Source organism: Sesamum indicum, linkage group LG10, assembly GCF_026168435.1.
Source record: "Sesamum indicum cultivar Baizhima isolate 11 linkage group LG10, ASM2616843v1, whole genome shotgun sequence".
NCBI lineage: Eukaryota > Viridiplantae > Streptophyta > Magnoliopsida > Lamiales > Pedaliaceae > Sesamum > Sesamum indicum.
In genome coordinates this window covers 18,431,994-18,451,844 of record NC_142666.1, presented here as the reverse complement: position 1 = coordinate 18,451,844, position 19,851 = coordinate 18,431,994, and the positions used below count along the sequence as shown (strand labels likewise).

The 19,851-nt window shown below is 36.0% G+C and overlaps 3 protein-coding genes across 6 annotated transcripts; all 3 read left to right on the top strand.

The window, feature by feature from the left end:
• Window positions 1–117: 117 nt before the first annotated feature.
• Window positions 118–6,720, top strand: LOC105171777 (Regulator of chromosome condensation (RCC1) family with FYVE zinc finger domain-containing protein). The gene is made up of 9 exons (XM_011093006.3): window positions 118–661; window positions 1,698–1,784; window positions 2,360–2,449; window positions 2,600–2,686; window positions 2,776–2,880; window positions 3,337–5,421; window positions 5,508–5,654; window positions 5,784–6,190; window positions 6,362–6,720. Exons 1-9 carry the CDS (start codon window positions 614–616, stop codon window positions 6,552–6,554), a joined length of 3,249 nt encoding a protein of 1,082 aa, XP_011091308.1. The 5' UTR covers window positions 118–613; the 3' UTR covers window positions 6,555–6,720.
• An 847-nt stretch (window positions 6,721–7,567) lies between these two features.
• On the top strand, window positions 7,568–12,766 carry LOC105171775 (putative E3 ubiquitin-protein ligase XBAT35). 4 transcript variants are annotated; one of them, XM_011093003.3, is made up of 12 exons: window positions 7,568–7,731; window positions 7,877–7,987; window positions 8,544–8,658; window positions 9,174–9,254; window positions 9,360–9,448; window positions 9,539–9,630; window positions 9,915–9,996; window positions 10,335–10,437; window positions 10,517–10,570; window positions 11,150–11,235; window positions 11,710–12,344; window positions 12,465–12,766. In XM_011093003.3, exons 2-11 carry the CDS (start codon window positions 7,886–7,888, stop codon window positions 12,316–12,318), a joined length of 1,413 nt encoding a protein of 470 aa, XP_011091305.1. In that variant the 5' UTR covers window positions 7,568–7,731; window positions 7,877–7,885; the 3' UTR covers window positions 12,319–12,344; window positions 12,465–12,766. The 4 variants fall into 4 exon arrangements, with proteins under 4 accessions (XP_011091305.1, XP_011091306.1, XP_011091307.1 ...); XM_011093004.3 differs by having other exon boundaries at window positions 7,831–7,987; window positions 12,558–12,766; XM_011093002.3 differs by having other exon boundaries at window positions 7,569–7,731; window positions 12,558–12,766.
• Window positions 12,767–17,433: 4,667 nt separating this feature from the next.
• On the top strand, window positions 17,434–18,842 carry LOC105171774 (protein LIGHT-DEPENDENT SHORT HYPOCOTYLS 4). The gene has a single exon (XM_011093001.3). It carries the CDS (start codon window positions 17,973–17,975, stop codon window positions 18,558–18,560), a length of 588 nt encoding a protein of 195 aa, XP_011091303.1. The 5' UTR covers window positions 17,434–17,972; the 3' UTR covers window positions 18,561–18,842.
• Window positions 18,843–19,851: the final 1,009 nt, after the last annotated feature.

The following is a 19,851-nucleotide window of genomic DNA, read 5'->3' as shown; positions in this document are numbered from 1 at the left end:
GTGTAATTATATTAAAAATCAGGGGATGGAAGTGTAATTATTCTCAATTTACATATGCTTATTAATAACCTAATCTAAGTTTTAAATGCTATTAATGGAAAATATGAGATGGAAGATGATTAAGGGCGATAATGAGAAGTTTAATTATAAGGTAGTTAAAGAGGACAAATAAGCGCGCGAACTTCGCATCGCCATTCTCTTCTCATCAGCTGCCAACATTCTCCTAATCTGGTGTAATTTTCTCTCTCCATCTCCGGTGAGTCTCATGACGAAACTGTTAGAACCCATTTCACATCATTGTCCAAACATGATGAATTCGCTCAAAATCTTGAGTTTCTTTGGTGAATCTTAAGTGGATCAGTAGATAATCTTCTTGGATCACCGAAGAAATATCAACAAATCGAAGTATCGAGCAAATATATTTTCAAGATCAAGAAGGGAAAACACACACGAACACTCGGGATAAAGTTGTAATCTGTTCATTATTTTTTCTGGGAAGTTGATGTTTGGGCGGAGAAGAAAAGTGCATTGGCATCATCTATGAAGACAATACGAATGGTTGGGACAATAAGTAGGTTTATTCGGTGGAAACCCAATATTTGTTTCAGATGGAATGGCAGATCCTGCTAGTTATGGCAACCCTGACCGTGACATTGATCAGGTAGCCCTGTTTTTTCTCAATTTCAACTCGTATAATCTGAATTTTTTTTTGTGGAAGAATCAAAGCATTGTTCACATGTGTAACCCTTGAATCTCATGTGATTAGCGAGGTTGTTTGTATAGTTTTGATATTTAAAAGTTGCATTTCTGTTTGGAATGCGCTAAAGTACTCTTTTATTAAGTGTCCTACCACATAAGTAGGTGAATTATGGGTTAGTTAGGTTGTGGCGAATGTATGAGGGCAGTGGTTATGTGTTTTTCTTCTTCTAATCTGAGTATTCAACTGAGGTGATTGTTTAGGTGGTTTACTAAAAGATCACTTCCAAATAAGTATAGTCGTAGTGGAATCATGTCTTGAGTGAATATGAGTGTCGGCCTTCAAAGTTTATGGAAACTTTGCCTTGTTTGAGCTCTTGGGGTAAAAAGTTCCAAACATTTAAAATTGGTAGAGGTTTTCGGGTAGGGAGCAACCTAAATGAATATTTTCTGGGAGAAGAAAATTCTAAAGTTCTCGCAAAAGACTACCATCCTGTTGAAAAAAGAGAGTAATATGTTGCTTCAGGAATTTAGCTTTTCTAGCTTTAGTTTATGGAGAAGGAAGTTGAAGAATGCCTAGGAAATGTATTTGTTTTTCTTAATTCAGCTGGAGTAAATTTTAGCTTTTGTTTTAAGATAGAGAGGATTTTCAAATTTTTTAGTTTATTAGCGGACTATTAGAGGGAACAAAAAGGGGAACTATGATCAATAGTCCTGTAATTTCTATTCTTTTCCTCCTATATGCATTATACAAATTAAATGAACTAAATCTCTTCTCAGCTGGAGTAGCTTAAATTATTGTGATAGGAGTTGCATAGTTGTAACATAGAACTCTTGGGTGATAAGAGTTGTTTGGTTATCTGTCATGAAGGTTATCAGTAGGAACTTGGTTCAGCACTTCTGATATTACTAGACACTTTGTGATATTTGTCCAATAAAATATTTGATAAGTTAGACCTTTGTCTCCGCATGCAATTATTACTCTTTTTTTTCCCCTGAAGGCACTTATTGCTTTGAAGAAAGGAACACAACTAATCAAGTACAGCCGAAAAGGGAAGCCTAAGTTTTGTACATTCAGACTTTCTCCAGTAAGCAATTATCTTATTCCATCATTCACATTCGAACTTCTAATTTCATACTTTACATGTATCTTATTTTAACTTTCATTGTAAAATGACTATCTAGCTTGACAATGTTTTAACTTTTATAAAATAATTATCTAGGTCATTCAAACAACAAGTTGAAAGTCTAACATACGTATATAAAAATGAGTGTAACATAAGGTTCATTCCTCAAATTTTGTGGTGTTATCTAAAAATTCAGGTTTTTGTTGTTGTAAATACTAAATTTTTTGAATATGAGACATCATCCCTTTTTAATTGTATACTTGACTTTTTTTTCATGGAATTGTTAAGTTTAGGAAATTTTGACTGCATAGAGTTGTCATTTGGTAGTTTCAAGCATTTTGCAAAACGATGTTTGATTTGTCTGCTTGTAAATAATTTATAATCTTTATGAAACCCCACTCTGTTTTGTTGGATACATTTATTTGCATGTTGGTTTAAATGTATTAAATAAAGCAAATGGTTCGCTTATATAAATCTCCATATGGTTAGATAACCTGGAATACATTGAGATTATTAGGATTTTATGATGTTTTCAGGATGAAACAACATTAATCTGGTACTCACATGGAGCAGAAAGGAATTTGACGTTATCATCTGTTTCACGGATTATTCCTGGACAGAGAACCGTGAGTTAGCAAACATCTCTCTCGATAATTATATCTTAGAGTTCATTTAATTTACTTTTGATAAAATACTGCCGAAGACTTACATCCTCAATTAGATAGAAAAACTGATTAATTGAGATTTTTTTTTCCCGTTCTCCTATGTCTGTGCAGCCTGTATTTAAAAGATATTTACGCCCAGAAAAGGACTACTTGTCATTTTCGCTGATATATAATAACGGCGAAAGATCACTTGATCTGGTCAGTTTTTTATTTCAAGAATTGTAATTGACGTGACACTTTTAGCTACAAGTTGTTGCTTACTGGTTGCAGCTTTTTGACCTTTATAGATCTGCAAGGACAAAGTCGAATCTGAGGTTTGGCTTGCTGGCCTGAAGGGGTTAATATCAACGAGCCAACCACGTGGTCGGCATACTAAAAGTGAAGATTATGATGTAATTTCATCACAGCTCATATTCTAATGTTTCTCTTGTCATGTTTTCACATTCTTTTTCCCTGTCAACACTGCCTACAATTTTTTATACTTTTATGCATTTATTGAAGTTATTATTTTATGTATTCCAAATCATTCCCCAACTAACTGTTCTCGTGTCACTATGAAAACCTGTTGGTTTTAAAATTTTGTTGAATTTCTGTTGTGATTACTGAAGTAAGAATATGTAGATATCTGAAATTCAAGAGCACGAAATGTGTACATCGGATAATACTTTCTTTACAACTCTGTGAAGTTCTGGTCCAAATTGGTTTTGTTACTGTTCCGCTACGAATAGTTGTTTTCTTCTCATTGTCAAAATTAACTCCAATCTGTATCTTTATGTTGATGAGGTTTATAGTGTGTTGGTGAAAACTTCTACTAAACTAGTAAACTAATTCACATGTGTGTTTTTCAGTTACACAGTAGTGAGAGCTCTCAAGATAATCGCCCTTTTGGAACAACACTAGATTTTGTGTCGAGTCTTCCCCGTGGCAGAATCTCCACAGATTCCACTTCCCAGGATAGCTTCAATAGTTCAAGCTCACATGTGGGGCCTGAATGTGCAATCATGCAACCAAGAACTAGCAATGCAGATGGTTTTCGAATTAGTGTATCGAGTGCTCCTAGTTGTTCAAGTCAGAGTTCTGGCCTAGACGACATAGAATCACTTGGTGATCTTTATCTTTGGGGGGAGATTTGGTCCGATGGAGTGGCAACAGATGGTACTGGGATTCCAATTCCCATAAAAATTGACGTTCTAACTCCTAAACCATTGGAGACAAATATAGTACTTGATGTACATCAAATTGCTTGTGGAGTTCGCCATGTTGCTCTTGTCACGAGGCAAGGTGAGGTTTTTACTTGGGGAGAGGAATCTGGGGGCCGACTGGGTCATGGGATCGAAAAGGACTTTACTCGTCCTCGACTGGTTGAATTTTTGGCTGTGACAAACATTGATTTTGTTGCGTGTGGTGAGTTTCATACATGTGCCCTGTCAGCATCTGGTGATTTATACACTTGGGGCGATGGTACCCATAATGTGGGACTTCTCGGTCATGGTAATCATGTTAGCCACTGGATACCAAAACGAGTCTCCGGACCTTTAGAAGGCCTGCAAGTTTTATCAGTTGCATGTGGCACTTGGCATTCAGCTTTAACAACATCTGCTGGACAATTGTTCACATTTGGCGACGGTAAGTTTGGAGCTCTAGGCCATGGCAACCGTATAAGCATTTCATATCCAAAGGAGGTCCAATCATTACGCGGGCTGAAAGCTATTGTTGTCTCTTGTGGCATATGGCATACCGCTGCTATTTTAGGGGTTACAAACCAGACTAATGCAAACATTTTATCCAAAAAGCTTTTCACCTGGGGCGATGGTGATAAAAATCGGCTAGGTCATGGGAACAAGGAGACATACCTTCTTCCGACTTGCGTCTCGGCCCTTATTGATTACAACATCCATCAGCTAGCATGTGGGAATAATATGACTGTTGCCCTTACCACATCCGGCCATGTCTTCACTATGGGAAGCAACGCGTATGGTCAGCTGGGCAACCCACAGTCTGACGGAAAGTTGCCTAGTTTAGTGCAAGATAGATTGGTGGGGGAATTTGCTGAACAAATTTCATCTGGTGCAGATCACATTGCAGTCCTCACGTCGAGAGGTGAAGTTTTCACCTGGGGTCGAGGAGCCAATGGGAGACTAGGACATGGGGATGCTGAAGATCGCAATGTTCCAACATTAATCGAAGCTCTCAGAGACAAGCATGTGAGGAATATTGCGTGCGGGTCGAGCTACACAGCAAGTATATGCATCCATAAGTGGGTTTCTGGAGCAGATCAATCAGTTTGCACAGCGTGCAAACAAGCTTTTGGTTTTACTCGGAAACGACATAATTGCTATAATTGTGGACTGGTGCATTGCCATGCTTGCAGCTCCAAAAAAGCAATGAGAGCGGCTCTTGCCCCAACTCCAGGAAAACCCCACCGAGTCTGTGATTCTTGTTATCTGAAACTTAAAAAGGCAGTTGAGGCTGGAAATGCAGGAACTACCAATCGACGAGCATCAATTCATCGTACTTCGATGGATATCACGATGAGGCTAGATCGAGGCGAGGCAAGAACTTCACGAGTTTTGCTTTCCCCGACTGTGGAACCAGTTAAGTACCTTGAAATCAAGTCGGGAAGTGCTGGAGCAAAGTCAGATAACTATTCAATAGTTCGTGCTTCCCAAGTTCCATCTCTTTTACAACTAAAGGATATTGCTTTTCCAAGTTCACTTAGTGCTCTTCAATATGCTCTAAAGCCTGTGATCACGTCATCGCCACAGCCTCAGCAGCCCTATCCACAACACCAGTCCAACTCAAGACCTGCTTCCCCATACTCAAGAAGACCAAGTCCTCCACATGCTGCTCCGGTATTCTCAAGGGGTGTTATCGATACTTTAAAGAAGACAAATGATCTTTTAACGCAAGAGGTTTCCAAGTTGCGTGGCCAGGTGTGGATTTTCTCTCATAAGCAAGTCAATTCTCGTACTTTGATTTGTAAGTTGTTGCAGGTTGTTGATTTTCATTGTTGTTTTAGGTTAAGAGCTTAAAACAGAAAAGCGAAGTTCAAGATGCAGAAATTCAGATGTTGAAGAAGACCGGTGAGGAAGCTGCTGCATTGGCTGCAGAAAGATCTTCTAAGTGTATTAGAGCAATGGGAGCCGTCAAGACCATCTCTGATCAAGTAATTCAACTATTGCTTTTATTAATCTGATATTTTGTATCACTTTCCAACTTAAATAGTTAAAGAATAGTCAAAGTTGGCAATTTTATCTACCATTTGTCCGTCTTACTATCTTTTCTGTTTTTGCAGTTGAAGGAAATTACAGACAAGTTGCCTACTGAGACATCTGAGAGTGAATCTCTTAAAAGCGCGCATGCTCAAGTTGAATCTTTTCTGGAAAAATTTGGGGCTCAAGTATCTGAAGATAATGCTGCTTTCCAACCTGGAGCAACAAATGAGCAACAGAATCATTTCCACAGTGTTGTGGTTCAGGACATGTCACAGAATGTCGATGGCGCTCCACGAGAGAACAATGGAACATTTGTTTCTCATGCAAAAGCTACAAATCCTTCAACCACAGAAAATGGCTCTGCGACTTCTCAAAGTGAAAAAATTGAGGGACAAAAGGAAGTCATCGAACAGTTTGAACCAGGTGTTTACGTGACAGTCATTCAACTCCCAAACGGGACCAAGATCTTCAAGCGAGTTAGATTCAGGTATGTTGGAGAATATCTACTTTAAGATATTATTGATGTTGTTCATCAAGAATAGTGCAATGTTCTTTTCATGTTCAAAACTCGAGAAGCTGAGTTTAGGTAGTATTCCTACAAGTTTCATTCACGATAACCAAGGCTACGAGCAACACTTATGTTTTAATATCTCTACAGCAAGAGAAGGTTTGCGGAGCAACAGGCGGAAGAATGGTGGAAAGAAAACAAAGATAGAGTACTGAAAAAGTACAGTCCTCCAAAACCAAACACGAGAACGCCATCAGAAGCAATAGTTGCAGCTCAGCCACCAGCCGACGATGCTAACCAGGCAACACCCAAGGAAAACAATGACGCCGCACAATTTTCTTAGGATAGAGGGAATACTTAGCTAGATATATATAGATATGGCTGTTAATCTACATTCAGAATTCTGAATCTTAGAGAACCCACAATTCTTGTTTTCCTAGGCAGGTTGCCTTCAACAGAATGTTTCTTTATCAATTGGAGAAAGGAAAGAAAAATAATGCTGTTGAAAATTTTTCTAGTTTCCCAGCCATCTCCCTTTTTCTTTTAATTTCTGCTGATCAAGTCCAAAAAAATTAAAACATGCATATTTATAGTTTTTTTGTTCTTCAATTGAATATGGACCTAACCTGTGACCACCATCTACTGATAATTACATCTATAGAGTCTAAAAATATTTATAGCATACGAGTAATTACATCTATAATCTAAAAATTGTTTGACCCAGTGGTTCCATCGGTGAACCGTGTGACCCAATATTGGGTTAATTAAATCGAACAGATCAACTGTAAATACATGATAAAATCTTTAATTTTTATTATAAAATGTGTATTGTTTTGTAAAGTATCTTAATTCTATGTTATTTCTGAAAGGATAATGGATTATTTCTGTTAAATTGGAATAATTTCTGTTAAGTTTAACTATTTTATGTTATATCTAAATATAAAATCTTAATTTCTCTTCTCAGTTCAATTTTGCTATTTCTGTTAGATTATTTTTATAATTTCATGCATCTATTTTTATGTTAAATTTAAAAATGTATAATATTATTTCTTGTATCTGATTTTTGTAAGTTTGTTTTTAAATTTATTTTATTATATTGGATATTTTATTCAACTATTAATGTCAAATAAAATATCATAATTTTTTTAAAAAATGATAAATTGTTAAGTATATTAATATTATTTAAAATTTAATATTATTTTTAAAATATTAATAATTATTTATTCTATAAATATAATGTCACCGATTCATTACAATTAACCAAATAATTAAATTAATAAGTCGTAAATCACTTAATTTTTCAATTGGATGAATGGTGAGTGATGGATATAGATGGGAAGAGTACAAGTCCATTTGAGACGCGGTCACTATCTTCTGGAAGGAAAAGAAAAACGTACAACCCGCGTTTACGTACAACTTCATTGTCGCAGGAAAATCCAAGAAAAGCTTGTTCACGTAAGAGCAGAAGAGTCGGCTCTTCTGATTTTCATTCTTTATTAAGGAACCGCTGAAATTTCCAGGTAATTTCGATTCTCAATCCATAATTCAGATTTTTCTCCATTATTACTCTGGAATGTGTTTCTATTTTCTTTAACCCAAATAATTATTTCCAATTCCAGTAATTTCTTTGTGAAGTTGGGTTAATTTTTTTTTTGGCTCCGTAAGACTGGAAGAATGGGACAGCAGCAATCGAAAGAAGAATTGTTGTATCAGCATGTAACTTATGGAGATATTGAAGGCATCAGAGCTCTGCGAAGGGAAGGTGCTGGCCTTGAGGTATGTCATCAAAAATTCTTCCTCTTTTTTCTTTTGTTTTTCATTTTCTTGGCGGGTGTGCGTGTGTTTTGTGCATTTGTACATGCGTATATGTTTGAATAGTTATATGTATATATGTTTATCTTGTAAGAAGTTTTGATTTTAAGTTAATGCCCTTGTTGTTTTAATGTGTAATTCGTTAAGAATTGACATATTTGGCTTGCATACATTGACACATTAACATTTTGTGCAAATTAAGACAGGCTTAGGATTTTGATTTTCCGAGTTCTTTTAGCGGAAAAAGTTGTGTTCTTTTTCTAGTGGATGATGTTTTGGTTTTAAACTAGGGTGCAGATGCCTTTATGTTCACCGTAGGCACAGACAGGATGAACTTCCCAACTCTGTATTAAAGAAGTAGTTTTTGTACATTCTGTGTTTATGTGTTTATGTGTGTTAGGTAATGTAGTTACCATGTAAAACAGCTGGTAATCTTATCTCGATATTAAAGCTGCCTGCGCAAAAATTCATGCTTTGGGACTTAAATCTCTTTTTGTTTTAATGGTGATTGTGGTGACAGTGGATTGATAGAGAAGGGAAGACTCCCCTCATTGCAGCTTGCATGAGTCTGGAGCTCTATAATATAGCAAAAACTTTGATAGAATTGGGAGCAAATGTCAATGCTTACCGTCCAGGTAAATCCCTGTGGCTGCAAAAGTATGGTGCTTATTGTTTCACTGTTTTGAGCTCACCCAGTTTTTATCCTGTTTTTGATAATTCTCCTCAAAAAAATTTGGAAAAAAGTACAGATGGGGATAGTGTCACGTGCCACTGATACCAAGTAATTAAAGAAATTATTAGTTGTCCATTAAATGTCTGTGCTAATTGACTTAATGGGAAGTCGGTAACAAATAACTGATTTCTTGGATTTTCTTTTGTAATTACTAGTGATCATGAATGTTGCCTCTCTGCTTTTAGGTCTTTATTGTGTTTGTCACCTTTGAGATGGTTATGTTGATACAGATTTCGGGATCATTTAATTCACATGTTTGGTTATTCTGGATGATTCTTTTCATTTCGAGTCTTTCCTACATCCTCTCTACTCTGATGTCAACGTGATGAATTTAATGATTAATGTCGCATTTTCTTTTGATTGATTATCTGGTGATTTGTTCTATTTCTCTTCCTAAGTTGTTTCTTCCATTTTAAGGTCGCCAAGGTGGGACTCCTCTACACCATGCTGCTAAAAGAGGCCTTGAGCAGACTGTAAAGTTGCTTCTTTCACATGGAGGTGCGTGTAGACTGTTGTGATTTGGGACACGATACTTGAGTTGCGAAAGACTGTGATCCACTTTTTCTGTTCCTTCCAATTAATTTTTTCTGCTGGAAATTTTAGCAAATGCACTAGTGATGAATGATGATTGTCAAACCCCTCTCGACATTGCTAGAGCCAAAGGGTACAGTAATATTGTCCGAGCAATTGAGGTATCCTTCCTGCTAATTACCATTTCTTTGCTATAGTTAGATTGTGTTTATAGACCAATTAAGGGAAAGTTGACCTCTTGTGATGACCAGGGTCACGTGTGCTTATTCTCTGGCTGGCTGCGAGAATTTTATGGACCAGGCTTTCTGGAACTGCTGGCTCCTCAATTGCTTTCAAGAAAAGTGTGGGTGCAATCCTCATTACCTTAACTAGTCATTGTCTTTTCTCACTACTTTTTCGATCTTCTAACATAAAAAAGTACATTATACCCCTTGGGCAATGTTTTTTCATTTGGTTGATGGGTGAATACATGGACTTCCTATCAGGCAGAAACCCTTATCTCGATGGTCCTTTTTCCACTTTTATTTGCTCTTTCACGCCCCTAATATTGTAACTCTTTTACCTTTCTCCTCCTGTTAGATGAGTCACTTATTGCTAATCTTAGTATTTCATCTTATATCTACGCAGTTGGGTGGTTATTTTACCTTGTGGTTCCCGTAACCTCCGTAAACCTTTCAAGTTGGAGCTTGCGATCTACAGCGGTTTACAGGTACCTTGATGCCTTTATCTTTTTTCACATTCAAAATTAATATTGTAATTACTTAGAGGTGTCGCCCGAGAATATAGTCTTCTCTCATTTAATTGTTGGTGTTTCATGCATATATCTGCTTTCTATCCTCATGCGAGTGATCTGTTGTACACGCACAAATGCGCCCACCAAACAGAGGCACAGAGAGAATCATGCACAAGTTACAAATACTTTCAAGCAGATTCATTGAGGAGGCTTTTCATCACATGGAAAATATATTACTAATTAAGTTCTTCATATTGTTTCTACGACTGAATTGTATTTACATCCATATTTTGAACTTCTACCTTTTTCATTAGGAAGCTCAACCTCGAACTATAGTTCCACTCTGGAAGGCCAATCTAGATGAACCAAATTTTAGCCAGCCTGATCCAACGGCTGTCATCTCTGATATTTCAAGAAGTAAGTTCCCAACTATATTGTTTATATTACTATGAACTGTTATGCTAGATAGGTGATCACTTTTCATGTTTATGCATAGTCCCAAGACGCTGGCGGAGAAGGCGAGCCATTAAGCCCTCCCAAGAGGCGAGGCGTAAGTATATTGAATTTTGAACTCCTTAAAATTAAAGGACCTTTAGCCTTCTGGGAGTCTTAGTCTCTTATATAGTTTTCAGGAATCAACTGATACAAAGGATAAATTCATGTTTGAGTTTGGAGAAATGATGTCTCCCTGTGAGGAACACTGGGGGACCCACTGCATTTCCACATGAAAGATTCAAAGACCCAAGAGAGGATGTGGACAAATAACATACTTAGGCAGTAGGAGTAACTTGTAATAAGATATGAACATCACTGCAGAAGTACCTATCTATATCATTCTAGACACTTGTCTAATGGTGTTTGACATATCTGTGTGTTCAACTCCTTAGTAAATGCATTTAATTTAGTCAAACCGGGCAACTCTGCGCTTCCAAGTTGCATCCAGACTATAATTAATTGTTCACTTTATTGATTAAGTTCAAAATATTCGTCAAAGATGTTAAGAGAGTTGCTGCCTGTATTGGTTGGAGAGGTGGTCGGATAAGAATGGATTTGATTATAGTAATTCTTGGGTGATTGTGCTCAACAGTGGTCACTGAATATGACTCATTTTTGTTTGCTGGCTTTGCAGGTACACGGATTAAACTTGCACCTATGAATGAAAGTGAAAAAGAGCACTTGCAGCGGTTTTGCAATGCGTGCAAAGGGATCCCTCAGGTGGTATATATTTTGCTAGTTGTAGTTTCATAATTGCAATTTCTTAAGGTAGAGGAAGTAGTAAATGTCTGTTTACTATGCAACGGGCTTTGGGTAGCATTAAGAAAACAGCATCTTGAAAACCTTAAGTTTATCCAAGGTTTGACCTTCTTCATCCTTTCAGAAAGCAAGGATATAACTACTTTCAAAGTTGTATGAAAAATGGTTCTTGGATACATTTTTCTGAATGGGAATTGAGTGATGGTCCATGTGAAAATGTGGGTGCGCATGTGTGCACCTGTATACCCGGGTTTCTTTCTATTTTCTACTGTTTGCTTGGGGATTATTACCTGTCTGTTCCATTATATTTCTACTTCATCTTTTATGTGGGTGGATGGCATTGGGGTTTGATTGACGAGAAACTAAATACCTTTGTTGCTACTTTATCTTACTCTTGTTCTCAAGGACTTCAATTTTATTGTTTCGGAGAAACAGGTGATGCATCAAGTGTTTCCTTTCAACAACCAAGTCCCTACTGCTCCAGCAGCTGCACCACCAACTTCCGAAGATGTAGAACTAGCTATGGCAATTAATGCTTCCCTTCAGTGTGCGTCACTTGAAACACCACCCCTTAGAGATTCTTGTACAGGGTCTGCTGCAGATGCACCCGCCAGTTCGGTCAACCCTACAAATAGCCTTAGTCATAAACTGAACTACATGAATGAAGCATCTACTAGTCACATGCCAAATGGAAGCAATTCTGAGTTTCAGGAAGCTGCTCCACTCTCTACTCCGTCAGCGCCACCTGTTGCAAATGCAGCTGTAGATGATGGACCAATCCACTATCCATCAATTGATGTGAGCTCTATTGACTTTTCTTCGCCCACTGAGCCAGTGATAACCACTAGCGCCAACGAAAAGAAAGAAGATGGTGCTCCTTCGTCTTGTACGATATGCCTGGATGCTCCACTGGAGGGGGCTTGTATCCCATGCGGGCACATGGCTGGATGCATGTCTTGTTTAAAGGAAATTAAGGCCAAGAAGTGGGGTTGCCCTGTTTGCCGAACCAAGATTGATCAGGTGGTGCGGATTTACGCTGTCTAATGCTGCTGATGGAGAATCTTTTGCCGGTGAGTTTCATTATCAGACATTGAAATTTTGTTGCTGTTACCAATTGCATTGCAATATCATTGAGGTTTGGCTTTCTAAACACATCAACAACTTATGCTTGTATTATTCCGGAAATCAAGGTAACTTCTCCATGTATGATGTACAATACTCCATGCTAGTGGCTCCCAACGCCAAAAAACGACTAACAAGAGAAACGCATCAATTTCCTGCAGATCCTAAACATATCTAGTGCAAAGAGTGAACGATCATCCCCAGCAGAGTATCCTTTTTCCACCAGAATTGTAGATGAAATCTGGCACTTGAAACTCGGTGATGCTAAATTTATACATAAGTACCATTTTGTTGACCTTTTCTTGGATAGTATGAACTGTAAATGACCGTGAGTTTATATAAGCATAATGATAATTTATTAAACAAATAATACATATTTTAACTTCTCTATAGAGTCAATGGAGAGAAAATTGTGAAGAGCTGCTGTGCTCTCAAATTGAATGTGCTCTAGTTTCTCATGCCATTTCTGCGCGGTAGTTGGTTTTAATGATGGGATGAAATAGAATAGAATTTGGAGGACTATTTATAGATTAATGCAAAATTGGCCTACCGAGTTAGTTAAAGTATTAGTGTTTGTAGTACTTACAAGAAAAGAATTATTATGTGTAGATTGTTTGTGATAGAGGGTTGGTCAAGATCGTGCTTCCAGAAATGACCATCATCACTCACCATATATATATATATATATATAAAGGATAATTATTCTGGCCTTTTTGCTGCAGTACGAAGGTGGGTAATGTGCAGGGAGCAAAACTATAGTGATTGACATAACATTGAAAGGACAGATAAAAATAAATTGTTACTACTGTCTCTACTCTTCTTATTGTTACTACTGATAATGTAAGAAATGCACATAACTTTACTCTAAGGGGTGATTCAGTCTGAGTATCCCCAAAAATAAATTCCGAATTTTGATAGCTGGAAATTAGTAAGTTGCTTGTATTTTTCTTCAGGGTCAAATACATTATCACGTTCGACATTTTATGCATTGAGCTATATACATCATGAATTTCGATAATCAACAATCAATATATATCGATTATTATAACTAATCAATAATTACTGGTACAATAGACCAATAACTTTTAATAAAATCAATCGATATCCATGTACTAGTAGAAATTGAATGCATAACTACTGTATGTACACATAGAATATTATATACAAATTTGGTTCAAGAACTTAATGTTAAATTTAGGTACTGGATGTTGTTAAATTTATCTGAACTAAAATTTCCCAATTAATTGGGTTCGCATTCTTTGTGAGGTTGTAAAAATTGCCATTTTCATTTAGAAAGAGTATCTAAGCTGCACACACTTTAGTGTGTAAGCAACAAAATAATAGTCCTACCACAATATCTGATAAAATATTATCAGATGATATATACCCACTCTTATACATATGTTGTATATAATTCATAGAGTGTGTTTGGATTGATGAATTTTGGGGTATTCGGCTATTTGAAATTTCAAGTTTACAAGTGATAATTTTGAGCTATTTTCCCAAGTATTATGATGTATTTGCAACCCTACTTAATTATGGATATCTAGTCTAAAATCTTTTCATTAAATATAAACTTCTCAGTCCAAACGCAACCACAAAACTACTTAGGTTATGATAAACAAATATAGCCTACATAATTTTGGTTTCGTACATATACGAGTAACATTTTTAGTCCTATTCAATTTTGAATTTACAAATAGGATTACAATGATAAAAAAGAAAACAGAACATTTAGTCCAAATATGGTCCAAAAATGCTAAAATTCTTGAAATTAGCACATATTTGGCATGTGACACCTTTACTTTGGGGATTATTGTTTTCCGGCCAATTTTGTTGAATCTTGACAATTTTGAGACGGAAGACCAAAAGTGTCATATCCCAATAGTTATAGGACCAAATTGCATTTTTCGTTTATGTTCTTCGGAGTAGAGTTATGGCAAAAATGTTGCATTAGTAAAATTGGACAAAAATTTAAAAATTCAAGAATGTGCTAATGTTAGGTGAATTTAGCATTTTTGACAAAATATGCATTTTCTTTTCTTTTTTTTTTAAAAAATTATGATCCTCAGTTGCAAATTAGATATTAGAGAGGACCAAAAGGGCTCGAGCTATAATGTTTATTTATTTATTTATTATTCATTAGTATTAAAAGAGAATTCAATTCATTATATTTGGTTCTTGATTTTTTAGATCATTTTATCTTGAAAAATAATTAACAATGATTCACTAGTGGCATACAAAAAGATTTTTACCATTAATATTTAGACGAAAGGCCACGTACTATGCATATGGCCATTAAATCCGCCAAAGGCGTAGAATTTTAGAGGGAAAATCTCCATATAAAATGCAAATGCATATGTGATCTCAGCAGGAGGAGTAAAGCCCTCATTCTCATATAATCAAGAAAAAATATCGAAGCCCTATTATTAATCGAATGTCCAGCTGCAAAGACTACGCTATGTATAAACGTGTGGCGTTTTATTTATTTTTGTATATGGCAATGTAGCACATTTTTTATACCATTAAAAAAGTAAGATGGAATATCTTTTGCACACCATCGTGAAGTCTATGAAGCATATGATTAGTCTCCAGAATGCCCTATATAGCAGGACTAAAAATTACAACATTGAGTCATATTCTCCATTCCAACTTTGAGAGAGTCCAAGCAATGAGCATCAACTTGCAACATGAAGAATATTTTTCATGAAGAAAATAGTTGTAGAAATAAGGTATAAATGCTCGTCTCATATGAGTGGTCAACAAAATGTACTAGCTTCTACTCCTATAAAACATACTTCTCCTAATTAATGCCATCAATCTTTTATCAGGGATTATGGTAGTCATGACAAATGTTTCAATCACTCGTGCAACTTTCACTGTTAATAAATGTTATCATATCTTTTTTAGTACATGTCGTTATCTTTTCACAATGGAAAAAACCGACCACGTGACCTGCACGTTTTTTCCGTCAATTTCTTAGTGCAAGTTGGTAGTCTCAAATTAACTGCATGTTCAAACATACGGTAACTTCTGAATGTGATCTGTGGAAGTACATCGAAAGCTATTTTTATTAGTTGAAATAACAATAATTGACCCAACAAAAAATAAACATGTTATGTACCTATATTCATTCCAGTCTCAGAAAGTAGACATTTCACTCTTGGGAAACAATCAAAGAATTGTACTATTTGTTTTTGGAGGAGATGGGACTTTCCCATAGTTCATCACTAAAAGAAAATTTATTGTTGGCTATAATTTTATTGGTTATAAATTAAAATTATGATAAATTATTATTATTAATCATGAAATAAAAATTGATGTAAAATTTTAGATTCTCCATCATGAAAACTATTTTTGTCATGATTATGAGCCATAGTAAATATTTTAATTTGTCATTTTTTAACCATGACAAATGTTTTAGCCGTATTTATAAAAACTACCGCAAACAGTCCTTGTCAATGACTATTTACTCCGTATATTTCTTTTTAACCATGACAATTAACTAACATTGTAAAATTTGTTCAAATGGATCAATGATCCATCCACCGCTGATCGTTGATTGGATAATATAATGTTGTGGTTTAATTTCATCCACTTATATATATTTTGATAAATAATTAGATATATTAAACGTGTTGCACCTGGATTTTATCCGAGGATGAAATTTCAGATCCAGATTCAAATTCTTTACTTAAAATTGCTATTTTTTATGTTTTAATTTTGTATAATTAAGCAGATAATATTTATGTCATAATTTGCATATTTTTAGAATACATTTAGATGGACGGATCTGAAGTTAAGAATTTTAAATTTTTAATAATAAATCCTTTTAGAATTGGTTTGGACAATTTTAAATTTAAATGATTTGATATGTATCTTCTATCTCTAATTTTTTTAACCTATATTTTACTAAGTGTGAATGGATTTTAAAATCTTTTGATATAAAGTCATTTGAATTTTTTTTTTTAAATTATTCCTCAAATCCAAATGCCATTAATCCAAACTTAGCCTTCAAGTATTTTAAATAAAATAAAATATTATTTTTATTATGCATATCAGAGTCCAATAGCACTGCAATAATTTGAAGGAACTTCTGCTATCTTAAAATTATTGAAGTACTAACCTGCAAAACAGTAAATTAACACTCTCGTACTTAAATTGATAAGGTATTTTAAAAACAATAGAGATAGGAGCACAAAGTAAAAGCAAAAAAATAAGGGGATTGATAATAAAATGTGTAGAAGTCGTGTGCAAGATGATAAAGATAGCAAAAGCTATGCATTAGAGTGTTCAAATTGTGTGAGAGAGTTGAGAGTAAGTGGAAAATGTATAGAAAGTCAGTTGAAGACTTGTAGGATGAGAAAATCGGAGAGATGATTGAGGATGGATACGGTATCAATGAATTTCTTAGAATGTTTATCTTGTTGGGTAGAAATCATTCAACTGTTCGCTAAGTCATATAGGTCCTATGCCAGTAGAACAGGATTAATAAGAAAGTAAATGAAAATCAAGAAAGTTGTTACATGTCATCTTTATTCATCATGCTACTGTATCCCTGTTGGTGTGCTTTGATGGTCATGTCACATATGCCATCCAATATGCAGAATATGCCTGATGTGTCCATTGAATCAAATAGGCTAGTTGTAATTGAACGTGAACTAGTTGATATCTCATCAACAGATCAATGATTATTAGCTTATTGGGCTTGTGGCCTCTTTTACCTATTGGTACTAGCAAAGCGAACCTGACTCTTTAGCCTCAATTCGGATTGGACTTTAATATTGTATTTAAAAAAAAAATGAATACCTATATATAATCAATTTAAAAATATATGGTAAAAAAGAAAAGGAGAGAAGAAGAATCATGGTTGCGCAGCAATCTAGATGTGGAAATTGATGCACCAAAAGTAACCCATAATAGTAAAACAAGAGAGGACATTTTGGTCATTAGAAAAGGTGTTGTCAATCAGTGCAAAAGTGTGTTTGATGGTAGCAGGAAACAAAATCATATTATTCCCTCAATTTTTTTCTTTCTCTCTCTTTTTTTTTTTTTTTTTTAAACTCCCACAGCTTTTCCCTGTCTCCATCTCTGCCTACTTTTATTACCACAAAAGCCCTAACCAGGTCCCTCCACAACACTCACCAATTACCAATACACACACTCTCTCCACTTTTATACACACACTCACACAACAACAGAGTGATGAGAACTATAGTTCAACACCCTTCTGGGAAAACTATGTATCGCTCAATCTCTTGAAATGTTTGCAGAAAACAAAGCCCAAAAAACGCTACCCAGCAGACATCGTAGGCTTTCTAGGATTGATCAAACATAGATTTAGTACAAGAAAGCCGGAAAAAGAGTTTCCTGTTGTGTTCTAATTGATTTCCTATATTTCCTGCAGCTTCGATCTTCAGTTTCACTTTCTGCGGCTTCTTCTTCCAACCTTGAACTGTAATTACTTTTCTGATTTCGTAACTTTTCTCCATTTTAATTTCTCATGGGAAACATCAAAACCCTATTGCCTTGAACCCTATAACTCTCTCTCTTTCGCTGCTGAGTAGCTTCTGTTCATGGATCCAATAACTCAAGAAATGAGTTCCCGAAGCACTGAGATCAACAGTTTCACCACCACCACCACCCCTTCCACAGCGATCGGATCACCATCAGGCTCCTCATCCGCCGCCGGGTCTACCACCGTGTCCTCCCCGACAACCCTAAGCCGCTACGAGAACCAAAAACGCCGCGACTGGAACACCTTCGGGCAGTACCTGCGCAACCACCGCCCGCCGCTTTCCCTCTCCCGCTGCAGCGGTGCCCACGTCCTCGAATTCCTCCGATACCTCGACCAGTTCGGAAAAACCAAGGTCCACACTCAGCTCTGCCCCTTCTTCGGGCAACCCAACCCACCTGCACCCTGCCCCTGCCCCCTCCGCCAGGCCTGGGGCAGCCTTGACGCCCTTATAGGCCGCCTGCGCGCAGCCTATGAAGAAAACGGGGGCAAGCCCGAAGCCAACCCGTTCGGGGCACGGGCAGTTAGGCTTTATCTGCGCGAAGTCCGTGATTCACAGGCCAAAGCAAGAGGAATCAGCTACGAGAAGAAGAAGCGGAAGAGGCCGCCGGCGCCGTCGCAGGCGGCAGCATTGCCACCACCGAGTTGAATACTTATTACGCAACGAACAGTGCACTGATCCCAGCACGATCAGCAGCATTTGCATGGGATTTCTCGCCTGAATCGAGTAATATTACTTACCATATATAGTCTATCTAGTAGTAGTTAGCCAATTGATGAGATCATCAGCTATGAGAAGCATTACTAGGAAGAGGTACCCTAAGTTTTCCCTCCATGTGTAAGCTTGTTATTGGCTTTTTCCTAAGATAATTTTTGGGGAAAAAAAAAACACTATGGTCTAATTAAACAAAATTCATGGGAATATTTCCTATATTTGATGATGCTAACTACATATATCTATGCTACCTAGTAATTCTTTTTAAGTGTTTGTTCTTGTTGTTTGTTGTTTTGAGGCAGTTTTATACGAGAATTTCTTATTCAAATCAGTTTTTACCAAATCTAATTAATTATATTACAAATATAATACAGTTTTATGTGATTGATCACTCTTTAACTGTAAAACAATCACATCATAAATATTACACTTATCATATAATTAATTCAAATTTAATCAAGAATTAAAATTTCTCATTTTATACATGGTAATGGCTGTGACAGGTACTGAGATGTATGAGAGAAATTACAGCCATTTATGACAAGCTAGCAAGCAATAGATTTGCATATCATGTACCTGTGTCTTTTTTCTAACATATTGGGGTTTTTTTTCTTTCATAATGGGGGTTGGCAAATCATACCATATATAAAAGGGGAAAGGATGAGCAACTTTGGAAAGATTACATGTCAGCATTGTCTAGCACTAATTTTGTCACTGGTGAGGGACATTTTCTCAGGGTTTTCCTTTTAGATTTGTGCCCTTTTCCTAATTCTTGAAAATCAGGACACACCAATAATTTGAACATGTATTTCAGTGATTGTTAGAACCTTCCTACCATGCATTGTTTTAGCCATGTTCTTGTCATTTACTTTAATTTTATTTTTTTATTATAGATGCAATAATATATAATTGAATTTTTTATTCAAAATCCTATTATATTTTCTCGTCATCTATTTTATTTAGAAAAAAGAATTGTATATAGGAAATTCAATCCTTACATATGTACGCGGGCTGTATATTTAAAGAAAATAATAAGTTATTGGAAGAATGAGATGAATATTATGATTCTGATAATTTATTTGAACTATAAGATGAAATTAATAATATGAATTTAATTAAAATGAACTAAAAAAATTATCTGGTTGATGAAAACCATAAGATAGTGTATCAAGTTGGTTCTCATAATATGGTCTGAATTTGTATGTGGAAGTTTGAAAAGTCTATG